General features: G+C 47.0%; 1 protein-coding gene across 1 annotated transcript in view; it reads left to right on the top strand.

Annotated features, from left to right (window-relative positions):
- Nucleotides 1–21517, top strand: part of ATP8B1 (ATPase phospholipid transporting 8B1) — a 103676-nt gene that overhangs the window by 40067 nt on the left and 42092 nt on the right. Inside the window, exon 2 of the mRNA XM_040985046.1 lies at nt 14340–14542. Within this exon, the coding sequence (XP_040840980.1) occupies nt 14362–14542 (181 nt within the window). The 5' untranslated portion in view covers nt 14340–14361. The remainder of the gene's footprint in view (nt 1–14339; nt 14543–21517) is intronic.

Below are 21517 nucleotides of genomic sequence, written 5' to 3'. Positions count from 1 at the left end.
TTTGTTGATGGACAGTTGAGGATTTAGTCAACATCGTGAGGGTGGAGTGGCCAGCACCAGGCCTGCTTCTTCCTTCTGACCTGTAGGGGACAAGCCAGTGAGCATTGTTTTCTAAGCAATGGACTTATCTTCCTTACTCACCTCAGTTCTATGACATGACTTCACCCCATAAAACATTGATTTGGGGGAAGCCTTCTGTTAGTCACATGTTAAATATTCTAAGAGTTTACAATGTTATTACTAATAGATAAAATGGCAAATCATAAAAAACAAGGGTTAAAGAAGTGTCATTTCTTTGTATTTGGGCCCAGTTGCCTCTAAGAAAGCTGTTTTCCTTGTGCAGTAAATGTGGACTAATGTCTGGGAATATAGAGGAGGAAAACGTTTTCACAACTATTTTTAAAAAGTTATTTTGTGTCTGATTTCACTTTAGAGTTTCTAAAAAATCTATTCTGTTTATACTCTGTATCTTTGCTGGGTGTGAGGTAGGGATGGGGTAAGGATTGCTAAATCAAACACAAGCCCTCATCACCATGTGCTGCTTCTCCCAAAAAGGTACAGAGATTTTAAAGGGAAGCAAATATTGATTGACAGCAGAAAGTTATGGAATAAACTGGCATTTTTCTTAGGGCTATGTTTTTTAAAAGGTGGACTAGAAAGTTTATTCAATTGGAACTTCTTCAAAAGCTCAAAACACTTTGGAGATCTTTTAATAAATGCTGGATACCTATTTGGGTGTATGTTTTCTCTTAAAATACAAATGAGAGAAAATATTTGTACAAGGCCTGCATTGCTCACATCCCTATTTGAGCAGTCTGCCCTTATTGGCATTAAATACCAAATAGTTTCTTTAGACCATTCCCTACAAATAACTCAGAACTGTGTAAGCTGCAAAATAGAAGCATGTTTCATTTTGGAACAACTGAAAGAGGGAAAACATGCTGGGTCAGATTTGTTACACCAGCCACAGCTTCTCCTTTGTATACACAAAAGTGATGATGGGGTTCAAGACAGAGAAACCAGTTTGCAGGATTGGAGTGGAGCATGCTCTGTTTGTAGGAAGTCAAGTGCTTAAAAGACCCCCTCCACATTCAAAATGTGCAAAAAAACAGTATGTTTGCTCATTACGGCTGTCATGGCCAAGTATCACAAGCAGAATGTCTCAAGCAATACACAGATATTGTCTCAGAGATTTGGAGGCTGGGAGTTCAAGACCAAGGTGTTGACGGGGCCAGACTCCTCCTGAAGGTTGCCAGGAAAGGCTCAGCCTCAGGCCTGCCTCCTAGCTTCAGGTGATCCTTGGCTGTGCAGTTTCCCTCCACTCTGAACATGACCACCTCCCTATGTGTCTGTGACCAAATTTCCATTCTTTATAAGGTCATCAATTGTTTTGGATTAGGCCCCATGTCAATGATCTCATCTTAACTAATTATGTCTGCACGACCCTATTTCCAAATAAGGTGACACTGAGGATCTGAGGCCTGGCACTTCACCATTGGAGGGACACACATCAAGCCATAACTCACCTGTGACATGGGGGACCGGGTGGAAGTCTGGGAATTGGTGACAGCCCATATGGTAGATCCTGAGTATCTGACATTCTGGCATTCAGTAAATGGCTCTTTTGGGGATAGGGAGAGGAGAGGGAATATCCTCCCTCTATAGGACCATTATTTTCAGTTACCAGTAACAAGAGGGATAAATGATAACGACCAGAAAAGAAACACAAGCAGAGGCCTGGCACAGTAGCCTAGTGGCTCAATTCCTCACCTTGCATGCACCAGGATCCCATATGGGCATCAGTTCATGTCCCGGTTGCTCTGCTTCTCATCCAACCCCTGCTGGTGGCCTAAGAAAGCAGTGGAGGATGGCCCAAAGCTTTCAAAACCTGCAGCTGTGTGAGAGACCAACAAGAAACTCCTGGCTCCTGGCTTCAAACCAGCTCAGCTCTAGCCATTGTGGGCACTTGGAGAGTGAACCAGTGGGTGGAAGACCATTCTCTCTCTCCCGTGTGTAGATCTGACTTTCCAATAAAAATAAATAAATTGTAAAAAAAAAAAAAAAAAAAAAAAAAGGGCAACAGAAACCCAAGCATGATTCCAGCTCTCAGATTCAGCCTCCTAGACTGCACAGTGTGTGAAAGATGAATAATTTTAAGAGGGCATAAGTTGCAGTATGAGTTACTAGGACTGGACAGCAACTACAGCTGAAAGACATCTTAAAGGACGATTTAATCATGATCTGGCCGTGTGAGGATGGCTAATGGAGAGCAGATGGCTTTTATGGCTTTGTTATTGTTCTTTCTTGTTCCGCAGACAGAGATCGCCTGCAAGCTGCTGGGCCACCCCCACCCCCTGCCCTTTGTGGGACCTGCCCCCATCTCTGCCAGTGGCAGCCTGGTTCCTAACCGGTGTGGGAGTTGGAAGGTGTCCCACAACCTGTCATTCTTGGTCCCCTGGAAGGGGGCACCGAGCTGTGGTTAGCATATATCATCTATCTGCACAGGACAAGAGTTGTTGTAGGGTCCCTGTTGTCAGATTTTAGAGAGATGGCAATGCCGAGGGGCACCGTGGAAAACTGTACAGTCAGTATGGAGCACTGGGGCAATGGCAGGAGTTTAGACCACCAGAAATGGGAGTAGAAGGCCTGGCCACTGCAAGGACTGCCGCCCCTGAGGCACGCAGAGGGCAGGAGGTGTTGCACGTGGGGTCAGACTGGATCCCATGGTCAGGTGGAAGAAGGCTGCCCCCTCCCCGACCGGGGAAACGTGCATGCTGGCAGTGATCTCTGACTGCTTGCTCTCCATCCCCCAGTCTCCACGGAGGTCAAGCTACGAGGAGACAGAGGAAGGCAGCGTGGAGGGTGCAGCTATGGCCCCAGGCAGAACTGAATAGTGTGTCCTCAGCTGCACATTGGGTAAATGTATTTTCTCCAGCTTACTCTGCCATCAGTTAATTAGGTACAATTAAGGCAGTGAGTAGAGTGATTAAGAGCATGAACTTTCAAGTGGGAATTTTCTTCCAGGCACCATCTACATACGTGTCCCAGGGCAAAGAATTTGGCCTTGGCCTCAAGTCAGTCTTCACCTCTGTGAGGTGGGGATAATTGTTTGACCCTGAACAACTGGAATGTGGCTTCAGAGCTGAGTGCAGAATCTGTTACGTGGGATATTCATTGAGCTCCCCACCACCACCACCTGCCAGGGTCACACAGGCAGTCAGAGCCACCTCTTCAAAGTGTGCCCTTACTTCATAGAGCTCCTGAGAAATGAAATTGAAAGGTGTGTATTTGAACACAATTTTTTTTAGCATCTATGTGCTCTTTTTGCCACAAACTTTTAAGATTCCACTCATTACCCTCAGGCTTTATACCTCCAAATGTGTTGGAAAAGCTCAGATACCATCCCATTCGTTGTTGAAAGCTCAAAAACAAGCCATTGGCAAGACTGCTGACCATCCATGGGAAAGCTGTAGACTTTTCAAGCTGACTGTATTTCCCGGAGACACATCAAATATTAGCCAAATGTTTGCAGTGTCATCCGGGTCCAAAACTGAGGGAGTGCACTGGCTTGGCCTTGGAAGAGTTTGTGATCTGAGTCCTCTAAGCCAACTTTAAACAGAGCAGAGGGACAGGGATTAAAAATCTGTATGGGGCCCTCGTCCTGCAGACTTCTGGGATGTGGAATCTGGACAGATGTTAATTCTTCAGTGGAGAGAAAACGAAGACTGTCAGCCACCCGGATAGTGCCCAGGGCAGTTGGAAAAAGGATGGCAAGTGAGCCGTTTAATCAACCTGATGTGCTAATCAGACCTAGCATATGCTTAAAGTTTGTGTTGACATACCCCTGTTTGCATAACGAGAGCATATTTGCAGGTTAAAAGCAGTCATGGAGATGTCAAGAGTGATTGTATTTGCAATGGGAGCCACAGCTTTGGATGTGGATCACTAAGGAAAACTGCCAACTTTTTAAAGTTCCTTGCCGGAGTCCAGCTCCAGCTGAGTTTGGAACTCGCGAAGGGTGCGTGGATGAGGCGCAAAGAAAGAGAGAGAAAGAAAGAGACGGACCACTAGTAACTCTTCATCATCATAATGGACCACGCACAAAAGCTGTCCACTTTATTTATACAAAATCAGTCAAACTCTGGCTCAGACTTTTTACGTCATGGTCAAGTGGGTGTTTCCAAAGATAACTCTGCCATTTGTTTCACCTAAGGCTAGGTTGCTAACCACCTGGTGCCTGGCTAGGAAAAGGTTTTCAATAGATGATGCATATCAGTCAGTAGCACATTCCTACCACAATTACTTTACAGCTAGGTCTTGAGACAGTCAAGGAAGGAAGGGACCTAAAAGATCAAAGAAAGAGGGAAAGAATAGATTCCACTATACCTGAGGACAGAACACCCTTGATTAGCATAGGATCAAAAAGGGGGGTTAGCACCCTTGATTAACATATTGCCACAGGATGCAGCCCTAACAGCAATAATAGCTCTTTGGCTAAAATCGGCACCAGCAACATTAGCTTCTAAGTTCCTATTGATATTTAACAGTAACTCCGCAGAGGCAGGCAATGCCTAAATAGATTACAGAATTCTCAGTGGGGTTGTCCGGTGTCCATGCAAAGGGAGGCAGAGCTGCATTCAGGTGTTGTAGAGACATTCGCCGGGCCTTGCCACACAGCGGGAAGTTCCTTGTGACCTTGCCTGCAATGGAATGATACTCTTCACACCTTCCTGTCTTCCACACCCATCACACGGACCCCAGCAGTTCCTGTCCTTGAAGCTCCTTGTCTTGGGATCCACCATCCTTAAGGCACTGAGCACTGCGATTTAGTGTGGGACTATGATTTGGGGTTTTCACTGGAGCATGGTGAATTTCAGAGGGGGCTCTTGAAGGAGAATGCACACACGGGATTCTGTGCTGTTTGGGATCTCTGCAGAGAGAGCGCGTCCAAGTCTCCTCCTGCCCTGGGAAGGCACAACGCAAAGGCCATGGCGTGGCTGCTTTCCCAGACTGCCTCTGGGTGAGACGTACCCTCTTCATGCTGGTTCGTTTTGTTCTTGTAGTCATTTACAGAAAGAATGAAACTGAAGACCATGCAGTAGATGAGATCCTCTCATCTCAGTAAACGAGTCTCTTCATGGAAATTGTGTGTGAAGAAAAATCCATACATGAATCTTAATATCTTTTGTCAATTCAATTGGCATGATTGATTTGAAATCTTCTGATTAAAATTGAATGGGCCTGGCACAATGGCTCGGTTAGCTAATCCTCTTCCTTACAAGTGCTAGGATCCTATATAGGTGCTGGCTTGTGTCCCAGCTGTCCCACTTCCCATCCAGCTCCCTGCTGGTGGCCTGGGAAAGCAGTGAAGGATAGTCCAAAGTCCTGGGACCCTGCACCTGTGAGGGAGAACAAGAAGAAGCTTCTGGCTTCAGATCAGCTCAGCTCCGACCATTGTGGCCATTTGGTGAGTGAACCAGCAGATGGAAGATCTTTCTCTTGGTCTCACCTTCTCTCTATAAATCTCTTTCTTTAAAAAAAAAAAAAATATATATATATATATACACACACATATATATATTTAAAAATAAATAAAATTGAATGTCTAGTCAAATACATGTGTCTTTCAACATCCTGTTTCTATGAAATTTTTTGTTTTGTTTGAAAGGCAGAGGTACAGAGAAAGAGAGAGAGGTCTTCCATCCACTGGTTTATTCCCCTAAATGGCCACAATGGCCAGGCCAGTCTGAAGCCACATTGGAGCCAGGAGCTTCTTCTGGGACTCCCATGTAGGTGCAGGGGAGCCTCCTGTCCCTGGCCATTAGCAGGGAGCTGGATCGGAAGTGTGGCCTCCGGGATGCGAACTAATGCTTCTTTGGGATACTGGTGCCACTGGTGGCGGCTTAGCTTGCTCTACCCACCCATGAAGTTTTTTAAGTCCCCTACTACAAATGTATCCCCCTCACAATAGTAGGGTGACAAATCCTAAGAGATCTGGGGGTACAGACTTAAGTGGAACTGACCCTCCATCCTGAGGCTGGGATGAGGCTAACCCCTCCCTTTGCCCTGTGTTCTGAGGATGCTGTGAGCTGTGTCCAGCCCAGAAGGGACTGCTCCACAGTCTGGCTGGGAGACAGAAGTAGGGATTATCAGTTGCTGAGTATTTTGGAAAGAAAAACAGTCTCAGTGCACATTCTTTTCCAAAATACACATCTGTGTCATTTACACAGAGCTGTGTCATTTACAGAGCTGCAGGGATGGGACAAACTTCTGGCTTCTGCCTCCCCCTGCCCTCCCTCCACCCACGCACTCTCAAAACGAGGCAGCAGTTCCTACAATCCCACAGCTGTCGTTTATAATGGCAAATCAAAGACCATAAGTGATACAATGCAATCCTGCTGATTTCTGGGTGGGTTCTCTTTCTGCTTTTTAATGCTAACAGTAAATAATAGCAATTGTGTAACATTCCTTTTGTTGAATTATTTCTTTTGGAAAAGTCTCTATAAACAGCATTATTGGTTTAGATACAATCAATATGTTTCATGCTCTTGATACATTCAATGTTTCTATATTGTTTTTCATAAAGAAAACTGGTTTCACTGCCAGCACAGATGGGACAAGAAGGGAGGGGGAGAGGGTAGATACATTCACTGAGTATTGTTACTTTGGGCATAAAACAGTATCCTGTTTTTATCAGTTTGTACTTCTCTGATTAGTAAAGTAAGCTTTCTCTGTGTTTATCATTCTTTTTTACTTAGAAAAGTATGCCCTTTTTTTCTACTGTTTTGTTCCTAGAAGTTGTTCCTGTGGAGTCCAAATGGGGAGTATAAACAAACTGTACATTTCAAGATTTGAGGTTTATGTTAAATTGTGGAAAGCAGCATTAGTTTTGGTCTCTTTGTGTAATCTTCATTTCTGGTGCTTGCTAACTCCTGTCGCTGGAAAATGAAGTCAACTCCACAAGCTTACTCTACCCTGGATGCTTTATTCCTAGGTCACTGTCAATTTCAAAGCCCCAGTGATTTCATCACAACTAAAAATATAATATCATGTAAAACCTAATTATAGCAGCAATCCTAATGGACTAAGCTAAACTTCTATCATAGACCTGAGGGGAGCTCCCATCTTGTCATCCCGTAGGAAGGAGTTCCAGTTTCCTTTTTCTGGTAGTTTTCCAGACAAAGGAAATGTGGTTCCACCCTGTCTTAATTTTAAACACATTTTTTCCAAGCAGCCCACACCCTCCCCTCTCCAGCCAGCTTTCTGTCCTGCGCAAGTGGCACCCCCACCCACAGCCTTGTTGCCAAGCGAGACTGCAGAGGCTCTTACTGGGGAACTGAACGCTTGATATTAAGGAGGAAAACCATGACCTGGAGATGCTGAGTGTCCCCTGTTCCTGCCTGCCTGCATCCCGGGCCACCGTGGGAGCCCCCCTGCCAGGACATTTCATTCCTTGGCAGATAGGTTTATGGAATGAAGCTTAGAGGAAGCTTGGAGCTTGGGAAGGGGTGACTCTAACCAACCTTTGCATCTTGTGTGGGTGTGTGCCTGACCTCTCCTCGGATGGCACCATCCTGCCTCCAAGCAGGTCTTCCAGCTGCTGCTCATTCCTGAAATTCTCCCTGCTCATCCCAAGTCTTTCTCATCCCTGTGACTCTCCCACTGCCCAACTCTAAATCACCTTGGAGATAATGCTTGGGTGGAGTTAGTCTGGATTAAAAAGCATTTTACATTGTGTGGCTAATTGGTGCAGGCTAGATGGGGCTGCCTGTGGACACCAAGCTTTGGTCAGTGCACTGCCTCACACAGGTTCTTCTTGGGACTGCCTATGTGTGAGATGGAAAGCAGGTGCCGGCTGAGCCAAGATCTGGCTCCTGTGCTTCCTGGCCAGCGCTTCGGTTCTAGTCTGACTCCAGGAATGTTCCCTGAACCCCACATGTGCACAGAAGGCCTAAGTCTAATCTGATTGGCCTGGCCTAGCTACTTGTCCCTCTCCTCTCTGCCTCACCCCACCTGTCCCAATCCTTGCCCCACCACTGAAAAAAAAATCCCACAGTCATATGGTGTTTTGAGGCAGGGGCTTTGGGTTAGATGAGGTTATGAGAGTAGTGCTCAGTGATTGCATTAACTGTTTTTTTTTTTTAAGATTTATTTATATATTGGAAAGTCAGATATACAGAGAGGAGGAGAGACAGAGAGGAAGATCTTCCATCCGATGATTCACTCCCCAAGTGAGCGCAACGGCTGATGCTATGCCAATCCAAAGCCAGGAGCCAGGAACTTCTTCCAGGTCTCCCACATGGGTGCAGGGTCCCAAAGCTTTGGGCCATCCTCAACTGCTTTCCCGGGCCACAAGCAGGGAGCTGGATGGGAAGTGGAGCTGCCGGGATTAGAACCGGCGCCCATATGGGATCCTGGCACGTTCAAGGCGAGGACTTTAGCCACTAGGCCACAGTGCCGGGCCCGCATTAACTGGTTTGTAAGGGGAAAAAATGGCCCAAGTAACAAGCGTGTTCTGCCCCCTTATACCACTTGACTCTGCAGAGTCCACCCAAAAGAAGCCACTGAGTCTGGGACTTCCTAACCTCCCAAAATGTAAGAAATACATTTCCTGGGGTTGGGACTGTGATGAAGTGTGTTAAGCCACCAGCATCCGACATGGGCACTGGTTCCTGTCCTGGTTGCTCCACTTCTGATCCAGCTCCGTGCTAATAAACCTGGTAAAGCAACCCCATGGGAGCCAGAAGAAGATCTAGATTTTGGCTCAAGCCTGATCCATCTTGAGTGTTTTGGCCATTTGCGGAGTGAACCAGTGAATGGAAGATCTCACTCTTTTTCCCTCTGCCCCACCCCACCCCACCTAACTGTGTTACTTTGCCTTTCAAATAAAATTAATAAATGTTTATAGAATACAATTCCTGTTTTTATATCTGACCCAGTGTGTACTGTTCAGCTCTGACAACAGAAACCAGACGGAGATGCTGGGGTCCCACCTCTTGGCTGTGCAGCAAGGGGTGAGCTCCAAACCTCCTAGATGTTCCCATCAACCAAGTGGCAGTGGTGGTGGCTGACAACCCTCAGGGGAGTGACATGACAGTAGCCGAGACAATGTCACCCATGGAGGTCCTGGCTGCATTGTCCGTGCAGCAGGGACATCAGCAAGCCCTCTGTTTTATGTTGGTCATTCCAGGCTTTGGTTTTGGGGGCTTTGACTAAGGAATTTTTTTAATGTGATCATGAATGTGGTTGGGAGTGTAATTGTGCTCCCACAGTGGTGTAAAGTTTACAAGTCATCCAGATCTGAGATACGCGGCATGACCATTGCTTAGTGAGATGCTCCATCTAATTACAACTGTCATCAGGCTTGTCACATTTGACTTTCAAGGATATTGGGCAGGTTCCAAACAGGGTGGGGCATGTATCTGGACTAAGCCCTCTCGAGGAAGTCGTGCTGCCTCTTGGCTGGGGCAGGAGGCCGCCCTCCATGGGTGCTGGCTGGCAAGGGTCTTGGCTTCAGGACCAGTACCACTGGCACGGGGCATCTTTCGTGCTGAACACTGGAGCGTGCTACCCTCCATTTCCTAGAGGCCTTTTGTGCGTCAGGTCACCTTGAGCTGCCCCTTGTCCTTGCTTTCTGTTGCATTGTCCTGTTTTTATTGTGTAAGAGCTACATGCCCCGACTGTGGTTTCATCTGCTGGGTGGTGAGCTTGTGTCTGAGCTATTCTGAGTTCCAGCCCTGTGTGACAAGGAATTCTTGCCATTTCTGCTGTGGCGACATGAGATGATGGTGGCAGTGGATTTGATTGGAATTTAGCACATCTGTTTGTATCACTAGGTGGGGAGAATATTTACGTCTTTTAATGTAGAACTATGTATTTATTCCATAAACTCAAAATACTATTTATTACAACCCTGAAAACAAGGATTTGCATTTCAAAAAACCACAGTGTAATGTTAAGCAATGACATGTTTGCAAGACAATTTGGATCCTACACACACAATAAAACAAAGCCACCACTTAGTTGTTCTGGATAGCCAAGCTAATTAAGAACAATTCGTAAAGATTATGTGACCAGAAAAATCCTTCGAAGCTGAAACACAAGTGATATTTTTACAACATATTGATACATCTGTTGTCTGTTGCTGTAGTGTTGATTCACTTTCATTTTCTGTGCCTTGAAGACAAGCAGGTGGATTGTGGATATGAATTTATATGGAACCAGACACAGGTGTGTTAATGTTATAAGCAGCATGACCACAGCATCCTTGTTTGAAGGGGAGGTGATAGCATTTGGAGCTGTGTGTCTTCCCTCATAAAGTAGCTAGAGGACAAAGGAAAGGACACCATTCCAAAATGAGTATAACGGGTGAATTATTGAGGACTACTTCCCCACTACACATGGGAGCTTATTTCCCATTCGCAGACCATTCATGACTTATCCAGGTCCATTCTGATTCTGGCTGTGGGCATTTTATATTGACCACTTTACATTGCTGTGTCTTACTAGCTTTCACTGTAGTCCAGGGTTCACCAGGTTTCCTTTTTTCTGTCTAAGATCAAACAGTAAATACCTTACATTTTGAGGCCATTCGGTTTCCACAGCAACTAATATGTCCAGCTCTGACAGTGTAACTCAATAGCAACCAGAGACCAAACATCAAGGAATGGTTAAAAATGTTTTCCAAAAACAAAACAAAACAAAACAAAACAGGCCATGGGCCAAATTTGGGTCATGGCTTATAATTTGCTAAACAATCAGCCCTTCTAGGACAAGGACAAAATTGCCTCCACTGTGGCAGATATAAGTGCTGTTGCGGTTATAGAAAAGGCAGGTCCTCTCTTTTAGCACCTGCTGCAGAGCCTGGGGGAGTTTGCGTACAGGGGAAGCCTTAGGTGATGGAATTTGGATGATCTTGAAGGAGTCAGGCTGCTAAAGCTCCACCTCGGATGACTTAGGAACTCAGCAGTTCCCGTTTTCCCTCCTTGTGGCCCAGACACTTCCGTCCTCTCTCCAGTAGCTTTCTGATTCGGCTCCTGTGTGGCAAGCATGAGTGTGGAGAGGGTACATAGAACTCTGCTATAAGGCAGCGCACGAACCCTCCAGTCTCTGCGGAGCATCTGCTTGCTTGTTCTCCAGCTCTTCAAGCGTCGACCATGCAGTAGGCATGAAGTAATCACAGACCTATGAATCTTGTGAGAGTGGCCGATGAAAAGTGAATCAAGTAAGTGAGTATTTAGAAGTTATGCTAAGTGCTAGGGAGTAAGCAGAAATGAAAGATTGGCAGGCCAGTGGTGGAGAAAGAGGAGGATCAAATGCTGCTCCAGCGTCAGGGGAAGGTATCAGTAAGGCTGAGATGCAGAGAATGAAAACAGCAGTCATGTGAGGGACCAGGAGGAGAACACGTGCAAAGACCCTGAGGCAAGGAAGGCTTCCTTCACTTGAGACACTGACAGCAGGGCCAGGGAAGCTGTGCAGCAGTCTGGGGGGGTGGGGGGAATGCTAGCTGCACCCTGGTTGTCCTAGGGAGGGGTGTGATAGGATAGGAAATCCAGGTCCAGGCCTCTTGCAGGAAGCAGTGGGGTGAACCCACTGGGAGAGAACTGGCTGGCAAAGGCTTGGAAGCTTGCTGGGGGGCAGATATGACTGGCCTTGTTGTGTCCCCAAACTGTCCTCCCCCTCCCTCTCTCTTTTCTCCCTCTCTCCCTCCCTAACTTTCTTCTCTCCCTCCCTGTCTCTCCCTCTCCCTCTTTTTCCTTCCCTCCCTCCCTCCTCCCTTCCTTCTTTATCTCCCTCCTTCTCTACCTCCTTCCCCTCCCCCCTCTCTCCCCTCACCCCCAAAGGCCCAGAGCAGCCAGAGGGCTGGGTCCAGGTCACAGTGGGAAGTCAGGAACTCAGTCTAGCTCTCCCATATGAGAGGGGCCCATTTTCTTGAGTCTTCACTGCACTGTCCCAGGGATGGATCAGCAGGGACTTAGGATCAGGATCCAGAGGTCAGCAGTCGGGTACTCCAACGTGGACTATCAGTGCCTTAGCCAGCAGCAGGTGAAGCACCTGCTCCTGTAGCCAGTCTTTGAAGGCTTGCTGATCTACATCCCTCAGTGACCTGGAGCTCCGACCCTAAGTGGCTCTGCTCTCAGGGCCTAGTGCAGGACTTAGTGCCACACAGGTGCTTCCTGGGTGCCGGGTAGATGCACATGTGTCTGCAAAGCCTGGGCGCACACTTTTCCAGGTGTCGGCCATACCTGCCTGCCATTGGGGGTCACAGTGTATACCTGGAAAGTTCCTTTTCTTGGAACTTCAAATAAGTCATTGCTTCCTGTTTTGTCTTTTGCTAGTCTAGAATGATAGAGTGAATTTATTTCTGCGTATGTTTGTATTATACACACACACACATTCCCAAAAATCTGAAGATACTCCCTTCCTGCTCAACTTGGGGCTTCTCACCTTGGTTCCCTGAGCCAGCATGGCAGGGCTGCTGGTGGGGGGTGCATAGTGCCTTGTTGACTTTGGGTCACAATCCCTTAGGCTGTCAGCTGTGTTCCCTTGTGTATGTTTACCTCTCCCCTCAATTGTGAAAGGCTGGATGCGGTCTTGGCCTGGGAAGCCAGCATCCAGGTGCTTGGCATTTTGGAAGCAGTGATGACATGGTTCTGTAGAACGCACTTAATGCCAGTGACCTCAACAGGTAACAATAATTTATAGGGTAAAGTGGATGTCATCTGCATTTTATCACAATAGAGTGATGTAAATCCTTAAGGATTTAGAAGCTTTTTTAAAAGGGAATGTAGGAGAGCAAACAAAGGCCAAAGTGGTGTCAGTGATCAATTTGTTCTGTTGCATAAGGTTTTAAAATTCATGCATCCAGAGGGTCTTCAAAAGGTTCATGGGAAATACGTATGATGAAACTGTGTGTGTGACTCTTACTGCTTTCAGTAAAACTGGACTAAAATCCTCATATAACTCTTTGAAAGTTTCCCAAGTGTCCACTTCCAGATATAAAGATAACTGCAGAAGTCCAAGGAGCTGCTACATTTGATCCAGAACATGCAAGCGCTAATTAGTTCCAGTCAAAGAAAACTTCTGTGCAGAAAAAATAACACCAAAGTAGAACATAGAAGATTTCTCCTTGGAAAACAATTGTTTTTGCTGAACGATTTGAATTATTACTGTGCGGGTTATTGAATGTCCTTTATGACCCTTGATCTAGTGGTGAGGGAGTCATCGAGGAGCCGATGCCAATGAAGGATATAGTGGGGCCTGGCGTGCAGCTCACACAAAATTAATGTGAACAACTGTTATTGACAGTGCCAAGTGCATAGCCGTCTAAAGCTTGCGTAAATAACACTAGCCTGCGTGTCTCTCCTCTCATAAGCTGAGGGATTTAGGTAAATATTTTCCTGATACAAATATAACTAAAGGCCATTCTTGTCCCTTGTGTGGAGTCACTTTGTACAGCAGTAAACACACGGAGCCTGGAGAAAGACAGCTGGCCATGGTAGGGTGACAGAGAAACCAGGAGAAATTGCCAGGAAGTCATTAATAAGATTGAAGATTTTAAGATGTCACAGAATAAAGGTCCAAAACATTTACATGAGCATACGCAGCTTTTTGTTCGTTTAAAAAGGAACCATGATAGCGAAAGAGACATTTTCCAGCTGCTGGTTCCCCCCTCAAATGGGCACAAGGGCCAGGAGCCAGGAACTGTGTGTGGTCTCCCACGTGGATCACAGGGGCCCAAGCTCTTGGTCTACCTTCCACTGCCTTCCCACACAGTGGGACGCTAGATCAGAAGTAAAACATCTGGGACTTGAACCGGAGCTCCAAAATGGGAATGCCAATATTGCAAGTGGCGTCTTAACTCACTATGCCATACACTGGTCCCAGAAATCAGATCTCTTACAAGGGTGTTTCCAACTTCAGTAATCCGTACTAAGAAGGTCAGTTCTATTAAATGTAAAAGGCAAATGCATGTGTGTTTTATCAAAGACGACTTAGCCTTGCTTTGTGTGCCATAATTGGAAACTTTTTAGTCCCATTTCATCCTATTTGGATGGGTGCTACTTATGATCCTCTAAATTTATCTCCCTGGGAAGGAGACTGACGATTTGAAGTATTAGAGTAGTTTGCATACCCACAAAGATTGGAAGCTGCATATTTTTTTCCTCACCAAAGCATTCAATCAATCAGGAACTCTCTTGTTCTTGTTCGCATGCTAAGTTGAACTTGAGGGTCATTATGCAGAACTGTGTGTATGTTAGTAAGGTGCTGTGATGCAGTAGGACTGAAGCAAGAGCCAGACCCATAATTCCCTCTGATGGTCTTTCCTTTGCCACCAGGTGCTTCCGTTTTGCCAGCAGAATGAGTACAGAAAGGGATTCGGAAACAACATTCGAGGAGGATTCACAGCCCAACGATGAAGTGGTTCCCTACAGCGACGATGAAACAGAGGATGAACTTGAAGACCAGGGGCCTGCCCTTGAGCCAGAACAGAACCGAGTCAACAAAGAAGCTGAGGAAACACGGGACACGATCAAAAAAGGTGATGGAGCTGGGGGCCTGATTCCCAGGGCGTGTTTGACAGTCCCTGAATGGGTGGCGGTGGCAGGTGCTAAGGGTGGGACATTTGTGCTGTCTAGGAGTGTGTCATCCTTCCTTCTTAGCCCGAGGCTGAGAACAGAGGGAGGACTGACGAGTTCTGTGCAGAGAATGGAAGGTCATGGTTAGTGTGCATAGCTTTGAGATGGAGTTGTATCTGAAAGAATTTGCTATTTACTCCACCCAGAATTTAATATGCATGCATATCAATCTTTGTACATAAATTACATGTGTTGTTAAACTGTTGCTGTAAGTGGTAAAAGCAAGGACCAGTAAATAGATGCATTAACTCATTAATGCATTGAGAAAGTATCCCTGTGTGTGTAGCAGCTGTGCACACTGGCATGCTCATGGTGACTTCCTGGGATCACTGCTATGTTGGGCTCAGAGGAATGGACTTGACCTTGTCAACACAGAGCTGCTACTTTTCCAGATTTGGCTCTTTTCCATTCACTGCCAGGGCATGGGTACGCTCAGACTGAGCAGCTTCTCATTGTTATGCCAGGGGTCTGGTCCTTTGATGAGTAGAGACACACCTGGCCTGGCCAGGACTACATTCTTGGCCACTAGGACATAAGCTTCTGGCACTTGGTATACTTTGAAGGGGGCTTGAGGCTGCCATGTATTTGCACCAGTGAGTGCAGTCTGGTGTTGGCTGTCCAGCACGAGTAGTTGATGGCATCTGCTTGCCAGGGGGGGCGACAGAGAGACCTGCTCTGCAGCCACCTGTCCCCTCCCCTCCCCCAGCCCTACAGCACTTTGGAGGGAAGCACATGCAGCAGGTGTGTGCACACCTTTCCTCTGCGGGACAGGCAGCCAGCACACTGGGCTGTGGGCCTGAGGGCTCTGTTATGACAGCTCAGCCCTCCAGCAGGAGAACCCCAGGTTCCTTCTGGTTTCCCCAAATCTGTCAGGAATGTTCAGTCCTTGCCGATTTTCTAGAAGCCCCTGCCAGCCCACAGGCTCCTTCCTGCTTCTAGGTTTTCCTTGTGGGTTCTGCCTCCTGGTAGAGCTGATTGGTTATTATTATTATTATTTTTCACCTGTAGAAGAGGCATGAAGCCACAAAGCCCTGTCTTAAGTGAGTATTCTGAAGTTCCCATGTGGGAGACCGTGGATGTAAGAGACCAGGGCCCGTGGGCCCCTAGGCCCCTGCAGGCTGCAGAATGCAGGCAGGGACTCCGTGTGTTCTCCAGCTGCCCACCGCCAACGCACAGCTGCCTTAGACCCCATTCTTAGAACCCTTAGAATGGGTTCGTACATGCCATTGTAAACTAGGAAGACTTTTCTGCCCTGAAGCAGAAGTTACTAAAATCAGAATCACTGAGCAAAATTAAAAGAAATCGTGGAGACACTTGCATCCTACATTGGAGTGCCCACATTCAGTCCCTGGCTCTGGCTCCCGACTCCAGCCACTGTGTAACCTCGGAGGTGGTGGTGGCACCTCAACCTTTGAGGTTCCCGCTACCTACGTGGGAGACTGAAAATGTTCTTGAGTCCCAGCTGTGGCCCCAGTCCTTGTGTGCATTTGGGATGTGAACTAGCAGATAGAAGCACAATCATCCCCCTTCTCTCTCTGGCTCTCAAATAATGTAAAAAATGGAAACACCACCAGTTGGAATGGAATGGTGGCCTCTGTCATAACAAGTCCAGACTGGTCCTTGCTGGATGGGGAATGAAACTGCAGTCGCCCGACAAGTTGGTGAAGGAGTAGGAGTCAACTGCCCAGAAAGTGAACCCAGCGGATTTCTTCCTCATTCCTCCCCAGTGGCATGGCTGGGCTCCTATCACACTCTTGGAATCTCTCCTGTGTGCAGATATTCAATGAGCTGGCAGGAAGACTGGCTCCATGAGGTGAAGGGTAAACTTTGCTGTTGGTGCTCGGTGCCATGCGATCAGGTGCAGCACAGGTCATTGTGAAGGGCCTGGGGCAGGGTGCCCTCAGAAAAGCCAGCCAAGCACGTAGTGGCGGAAACTCTCACCTCTACCTCTCACCTCTGTGTTTTTCCAGCTCTGCTAGCACCTGCTGGCCTGCAGAGCCTTTTCCTGGGCCTTCCATGTGCAATCCTTGCTTGTGCATTTCTACCCTGTTATGTGCATCAAGGAAGTTCAGCTGTGATCTCGATCTTAGCTCTTTCCGGTCTTATTGCCAAGGGTAGTTTCTATGCCTAGGGGAATTGGATGATTCTGCTTTCTTTAAACTCATATCAAATAACTTTGTCTGTGACTTGCTACGGAAGTTGCTATTCTAGCCCCACTGCGCATGCCCAGCACAGGAGGACACACAGTAATCCCAGGACCTCTCCTCCCATTTCACTTCTTCTCTGTGTGCCCCATAACAAATTCACTTCTCTTCTTCCCCTCCTCCCTCCTTCCATTTCTCTTCTCCATCTCTCTCTCACACTCTCTCTCTCCTTTTTGGTAAAGATTTACTTACTTATTTAATGGCAGATTCATAGAGAGCAAAGATCTTCCAACCAGTGCTTCATGCCCCTAGTAGCCACAACAGCTGGAGCTGTGCCCATCCAAAACCAGGAGATTCTTTCAGGTCTGCCACATGGGTGCAGGGTTGCAAAGCCATCATCTACTGCTTTTGCAAGCCACAGACAAGGAGCTGGAGAGGAAGTGGAATAGCCAGGACATGAACAAGCGCTCATATGGGAGCCCAGTGCTTGCGGTTGAGTTACTGCACCAGGCCCTTCTCCATTCATCTTATCTAATTTGCTTTTCCTATTCCAACTTGGGAATTTTCCTAGTGAAGGTCAGTGTCACCCTAACTGTTCTTATTTAATGCCATCATCTGTCTTTCTTAACAGTGGGCTTCATGATAATTTCCCCCAAAGAATTCAGATGTTGAAGACAGTGGAGCAGGAGTCACCAGGGAAGTACCATCAGGCCAGGCAACGCCAGGGCCAGCACTGTCTCGGCAGCCACTCCCAAGAGTGTGCAGACTGCAGGTCGTGCAGGAGCAGCCAGCAGCAGAGTGTTAAAACATTGCCTTCCTTTTACAAGAAAAGGAAACTGCCGTGGCCAGCTGAGCTTTCTTGTGGAACAAGTATTTGCTGAGACCCATTGAAAGTGCTTCTCAGCTGAAGGGCCTGTGTCGTGGGCTGTGAGGAGGAAGGACAAGTACCAACACGCTGTTAGCATGCAGCGTGGAGGCTGAGATAAGCGCCCGGCTCTCGCTCGAGTCCCTTTCCTCCTTTGTTGACCTTGAATACAGCTCCATGGACACCAGGGGTGAACACGCCAGCTTCCGGATGAACTCATGAGAGCAGCATTTATTTCCAAGAGTGCATGCTGGGAGACACGAGCCTGGCCAGAGGCTTCAGGATCTTTATGCCCCACTCTTACCCATTCCAGAGCTTAAACTTATGCTTTAGCATGTCAATTTCCAAGGGGGCTTGTGCTGTAAAGATGTGGTTGTACTTGGTTCAGCTGGAGGCTGCCAGAATCTCAGTCCTCTGAAAGGCCTGTGATGTTGCTGGTGTCCCCAGCTGAACGCTTTGGGCAGTTCTGGTTCAGTTAGGGCCAGCTGAGAGAGAAGGTTCTAGGGAGGACAGACAGGATCTTGGGAGTGTTTCTGGACTGGTGTGCATTGGCACATGCTCCTAAGTCTGAAGGTAGAATGAGACCAGCTTCCTTCCTTCTCTGTAGGTGTTCCCATCCTCCAGCTCTGACTCTCACATCGCTCACAGCTTCCTGTGCTATGCCATGTTCCACCTCTCCTAGTCTGCTGTCACAGCCACGCTTCTGAAATCCCATTCTGGACCATCACAGTCTCTCCCTCCACTGGGTGCCCCCTGGTCCTGCAGATGAGGCTTTCTTAAAGGTTAGCAAGAATTCTAGTGTTATCAGTATTGTAAATGGCCACCATCCTATGTGAATGCCAGCTCCAGTCCCAGCTGCTCTATTTGCAATCTAGCCCCCTGCTAATCATACCTGGGAAAGCAATGGATGATGGCCCAAATACTTGGGTCCCTGCCACCACACGGGAGACCTGGATGAAGCTCCTGGCTTTAGCCCAAGTCCCACTAGTCTCTGTGGCCATTTGGGGAGTGAACCAGCAGATAAAGGTCACTCTCTTCTCTGTCTCTCCCTCTTTGTAAATCTTAAAAAAGAATAAACTAGCTACTGCCAATCATAACAATAAATATAAATTTAAAACAAAAGAACCCAAGTGCCAAGTCCAAGGAGCCTTTGATCACACAGCATCTTCCTTTGTTTGCTCTGAGTACCTGAGCTTTTAAATAGACCTTCCTTCAGAAAACTCATTGAGCCACCCTGTTGGCCCCTCTCCCAGCCACTCTCCCCTTCATGGCTGCTCTCTTTCCTCCCCCACCCAGCATGATCCCATTACCATTCCTGCTCTGATTTCTGTCTGCAGACACCGCTGTGACATAAGCCCCACTCCTTCCACCTGTGTCCAGACTGCACTTGCATGATGATGAAAAGGAAGGATCTCGGGCTTTCACTCTCGGGGTTTGAGTCCTCACTTCATCATTTTTCAGCTGCCTGACTTTGAGAAAGAGACTTCCTCCCTCTAAGCCTCTGCATCCTCTTCAGCAAAATGGGCATAACATTGACACCAACTTCATGGGCAGTTGTGAGGGTTCAATCAGAAAACAGATGTGAAAACTGTGGCTGTTTGGGGCCTCAGTGCATCCTCAATGTGTCACAGCTGTTTTTGCTTCACACTTGCCAGTCCTCCCTCAAGTCTTTCACATCAAACTGAAGGATCCTGCACCTATCCCACATTCTCTCATTCATCCGTGATCCTCCAGCTGTCACCCAGGGTAGATGCCTGGGGTTGCTTGTTTCTCATTGGTTTTTCTTTCTTGTCCCATAGCCAGCCAGCCAGCGAGCCAGCCAGCCAGCCAGCCTGTTACTACTCTTGAATCTTTCCTTCTATCCTTGTTTCTAAGACCATAGTTCTTATGACTGAGTGTAGATATGGTTCATGTCCATGACTACACAGATTCTCATCTTTTCTGGTAATTGCTGTTCGTAATTTATTCCCACCATCCCACTGCCTTTAGAATTGTTTATGTTTTAAGTATATAAATATAGTAAAGATAAAAAGTGTAGTGGCCATAAGAAAAGCAAGCAACTTACATATTTTCCTTTATGGGTAAACAGATAGAAGGAAGGAATGGAATGATATATTTTGAAGAGGTGGCGCATACAACTGAATCTGATTATAAAAGGTTTCAGAGTAATCATGAGGACTCTTTTCTGCCTCTCTCATCCTGTGGCAGCACTGGTCTGTCTGAATTAGACCACAGTGGGGGCTAGGCAGGCTAGAGGGTCTTGTATTGCTTGGTTGCAATCAGGTTTTTGTGGTCAAGTAACAGCACCCTCGTGGGCAAGCTGCGGATGAGGACACCTGGTTGATTTCTCCAGGCTCCTGAAGGTATCATCCCAAGGTGTAACATCAAGAGACAGGGGTCATTTCTGGGAATCCCCTCTGAGGTCACATCTGCTGCTTGAGACATCCAGATCAGTGTGAGTTGGAGGGACTGGCATTGTGGCACAGCAGGTAGAGCCACAATCTGTGACACCAGCACCCTATGTGGGCACCAGTTTGAGACCCAGCTGCTCCACTTCTAAACCATTTCCCTGTTAATGGATTGTGAAAAGCAGCGGAAGATGGCTCAAGTGCTCTGGCCCTTGCTACCCAAGTGGGAGACCTGGATGAAGCTCCTGGCTTCAGCCTGGCCCAGCCCTGGCCATTGTGGCTATCTGAGGAGTGAACAAGTGGATGGACAAACTCCTCCTTCTGCCTCTGTAACTCTTTCAAATAAGCAAATTAAAAAGAAAAAGCTTGTGGTGGGTGCATGGTATAGTATCAGATAGTGTGACCACCACTGGCTGGGACTGAACAAACAGGCAAATTTCAAAATCCACAGGGTAGGGATCCAAAAAAGGTGGGAAAAATACACTGTGCTCAACTCCAAACAGGGTTCCTTCCTCCTGGGTATCTCTCAGGTGGATTTTTATCCCTGAGCACTGGCCTTTTTCTCTTCCTAGAGCCTTCTCTGTGTTTGCATCAGCCTCGCTTGAAACATCATGGTTGGGGTTCTGACACTGGAGGCTGCAAGTCATCTGCAAGCTCCAGCAAACCAACAAATGCACATGCATTCACAAATGGCCATAAAATAGAACGGATTGAAGATGACCCTGTAACATGTCATTTGTACCCGCTTTCTTTTTGAGTGGGCAGGAATGCCCTGATTGTGTGATTATTACAGTGCTGATGAGTGAGTTTATGGATCTATTTTAATTCTTCCTTTAGATAAAATTGATGCTTGAGCTGGAAGGATGCTAGGAATATTTCCACTTGGAATAACTGAATAGTTATGATTGCCTGATGAATAACTGCCAAATGACACAAGACAAAGTGTTCAGTGACGCTATTACGGTTCTTAAAAAGGAAGCATCTTGGGATGGGCAGTCAGTCCAGTGGCCAAGAGGTGACATGGGACACCTGCATTCCATATCAGCATGCCTGACTATAGTCCCAGCACACTCCTAATTCCAGCTTCTTACTAAGGCATCCCTGAAGGCAGCAGATGATGGCTTAAGTACATGAGCTCCTGTCACACAGGTGCGACACTTGGTCTGAGTTCTGGTTCCTCACTTTGGCCTGGCCCAGCCCAGGCTGTTGTATTTGTGAAGTGAATCAGTGTATGGGACATTTATATTCATTCATTCATCCTCTGTCTTTCTACTTTTGAATGAATGAGTACTTGAATGATTACTTTAAAGAGTAACCATGCTTTTCATTTGTATCCTTCAGTAGTCTACACTTGCCCTGCTGGTGATGTTTCCTATGAAGTAGAAGTCTAGAAAATGAGTCAGAATGTTTCCAACAGTATGAAATCTTTATAATGATCCAGGATGGATCATTTTACAGCTG

Source organism: Ochotona curzoniae, unplaced genomic scaffold (assembly GCF_017591425.1).
Source record: "Ochotona curzoniae isolate NIBS_2020 unplaced genomic scaffold, NIBS_Ocur_1.0 contig_43, whole genome shotgun sequence".
NCBI classification, from domain to species: Eukaryota; Metazoa; Chordata; class Mammalia; order Lagomorpha; family Ochotonidae; genus Ochotona; species Ochotona curzoniae.
Note: the sequence above shows the minus strand (reverse complement) of the source record. Positions and strands in the feature narration are given on the sequence as shown.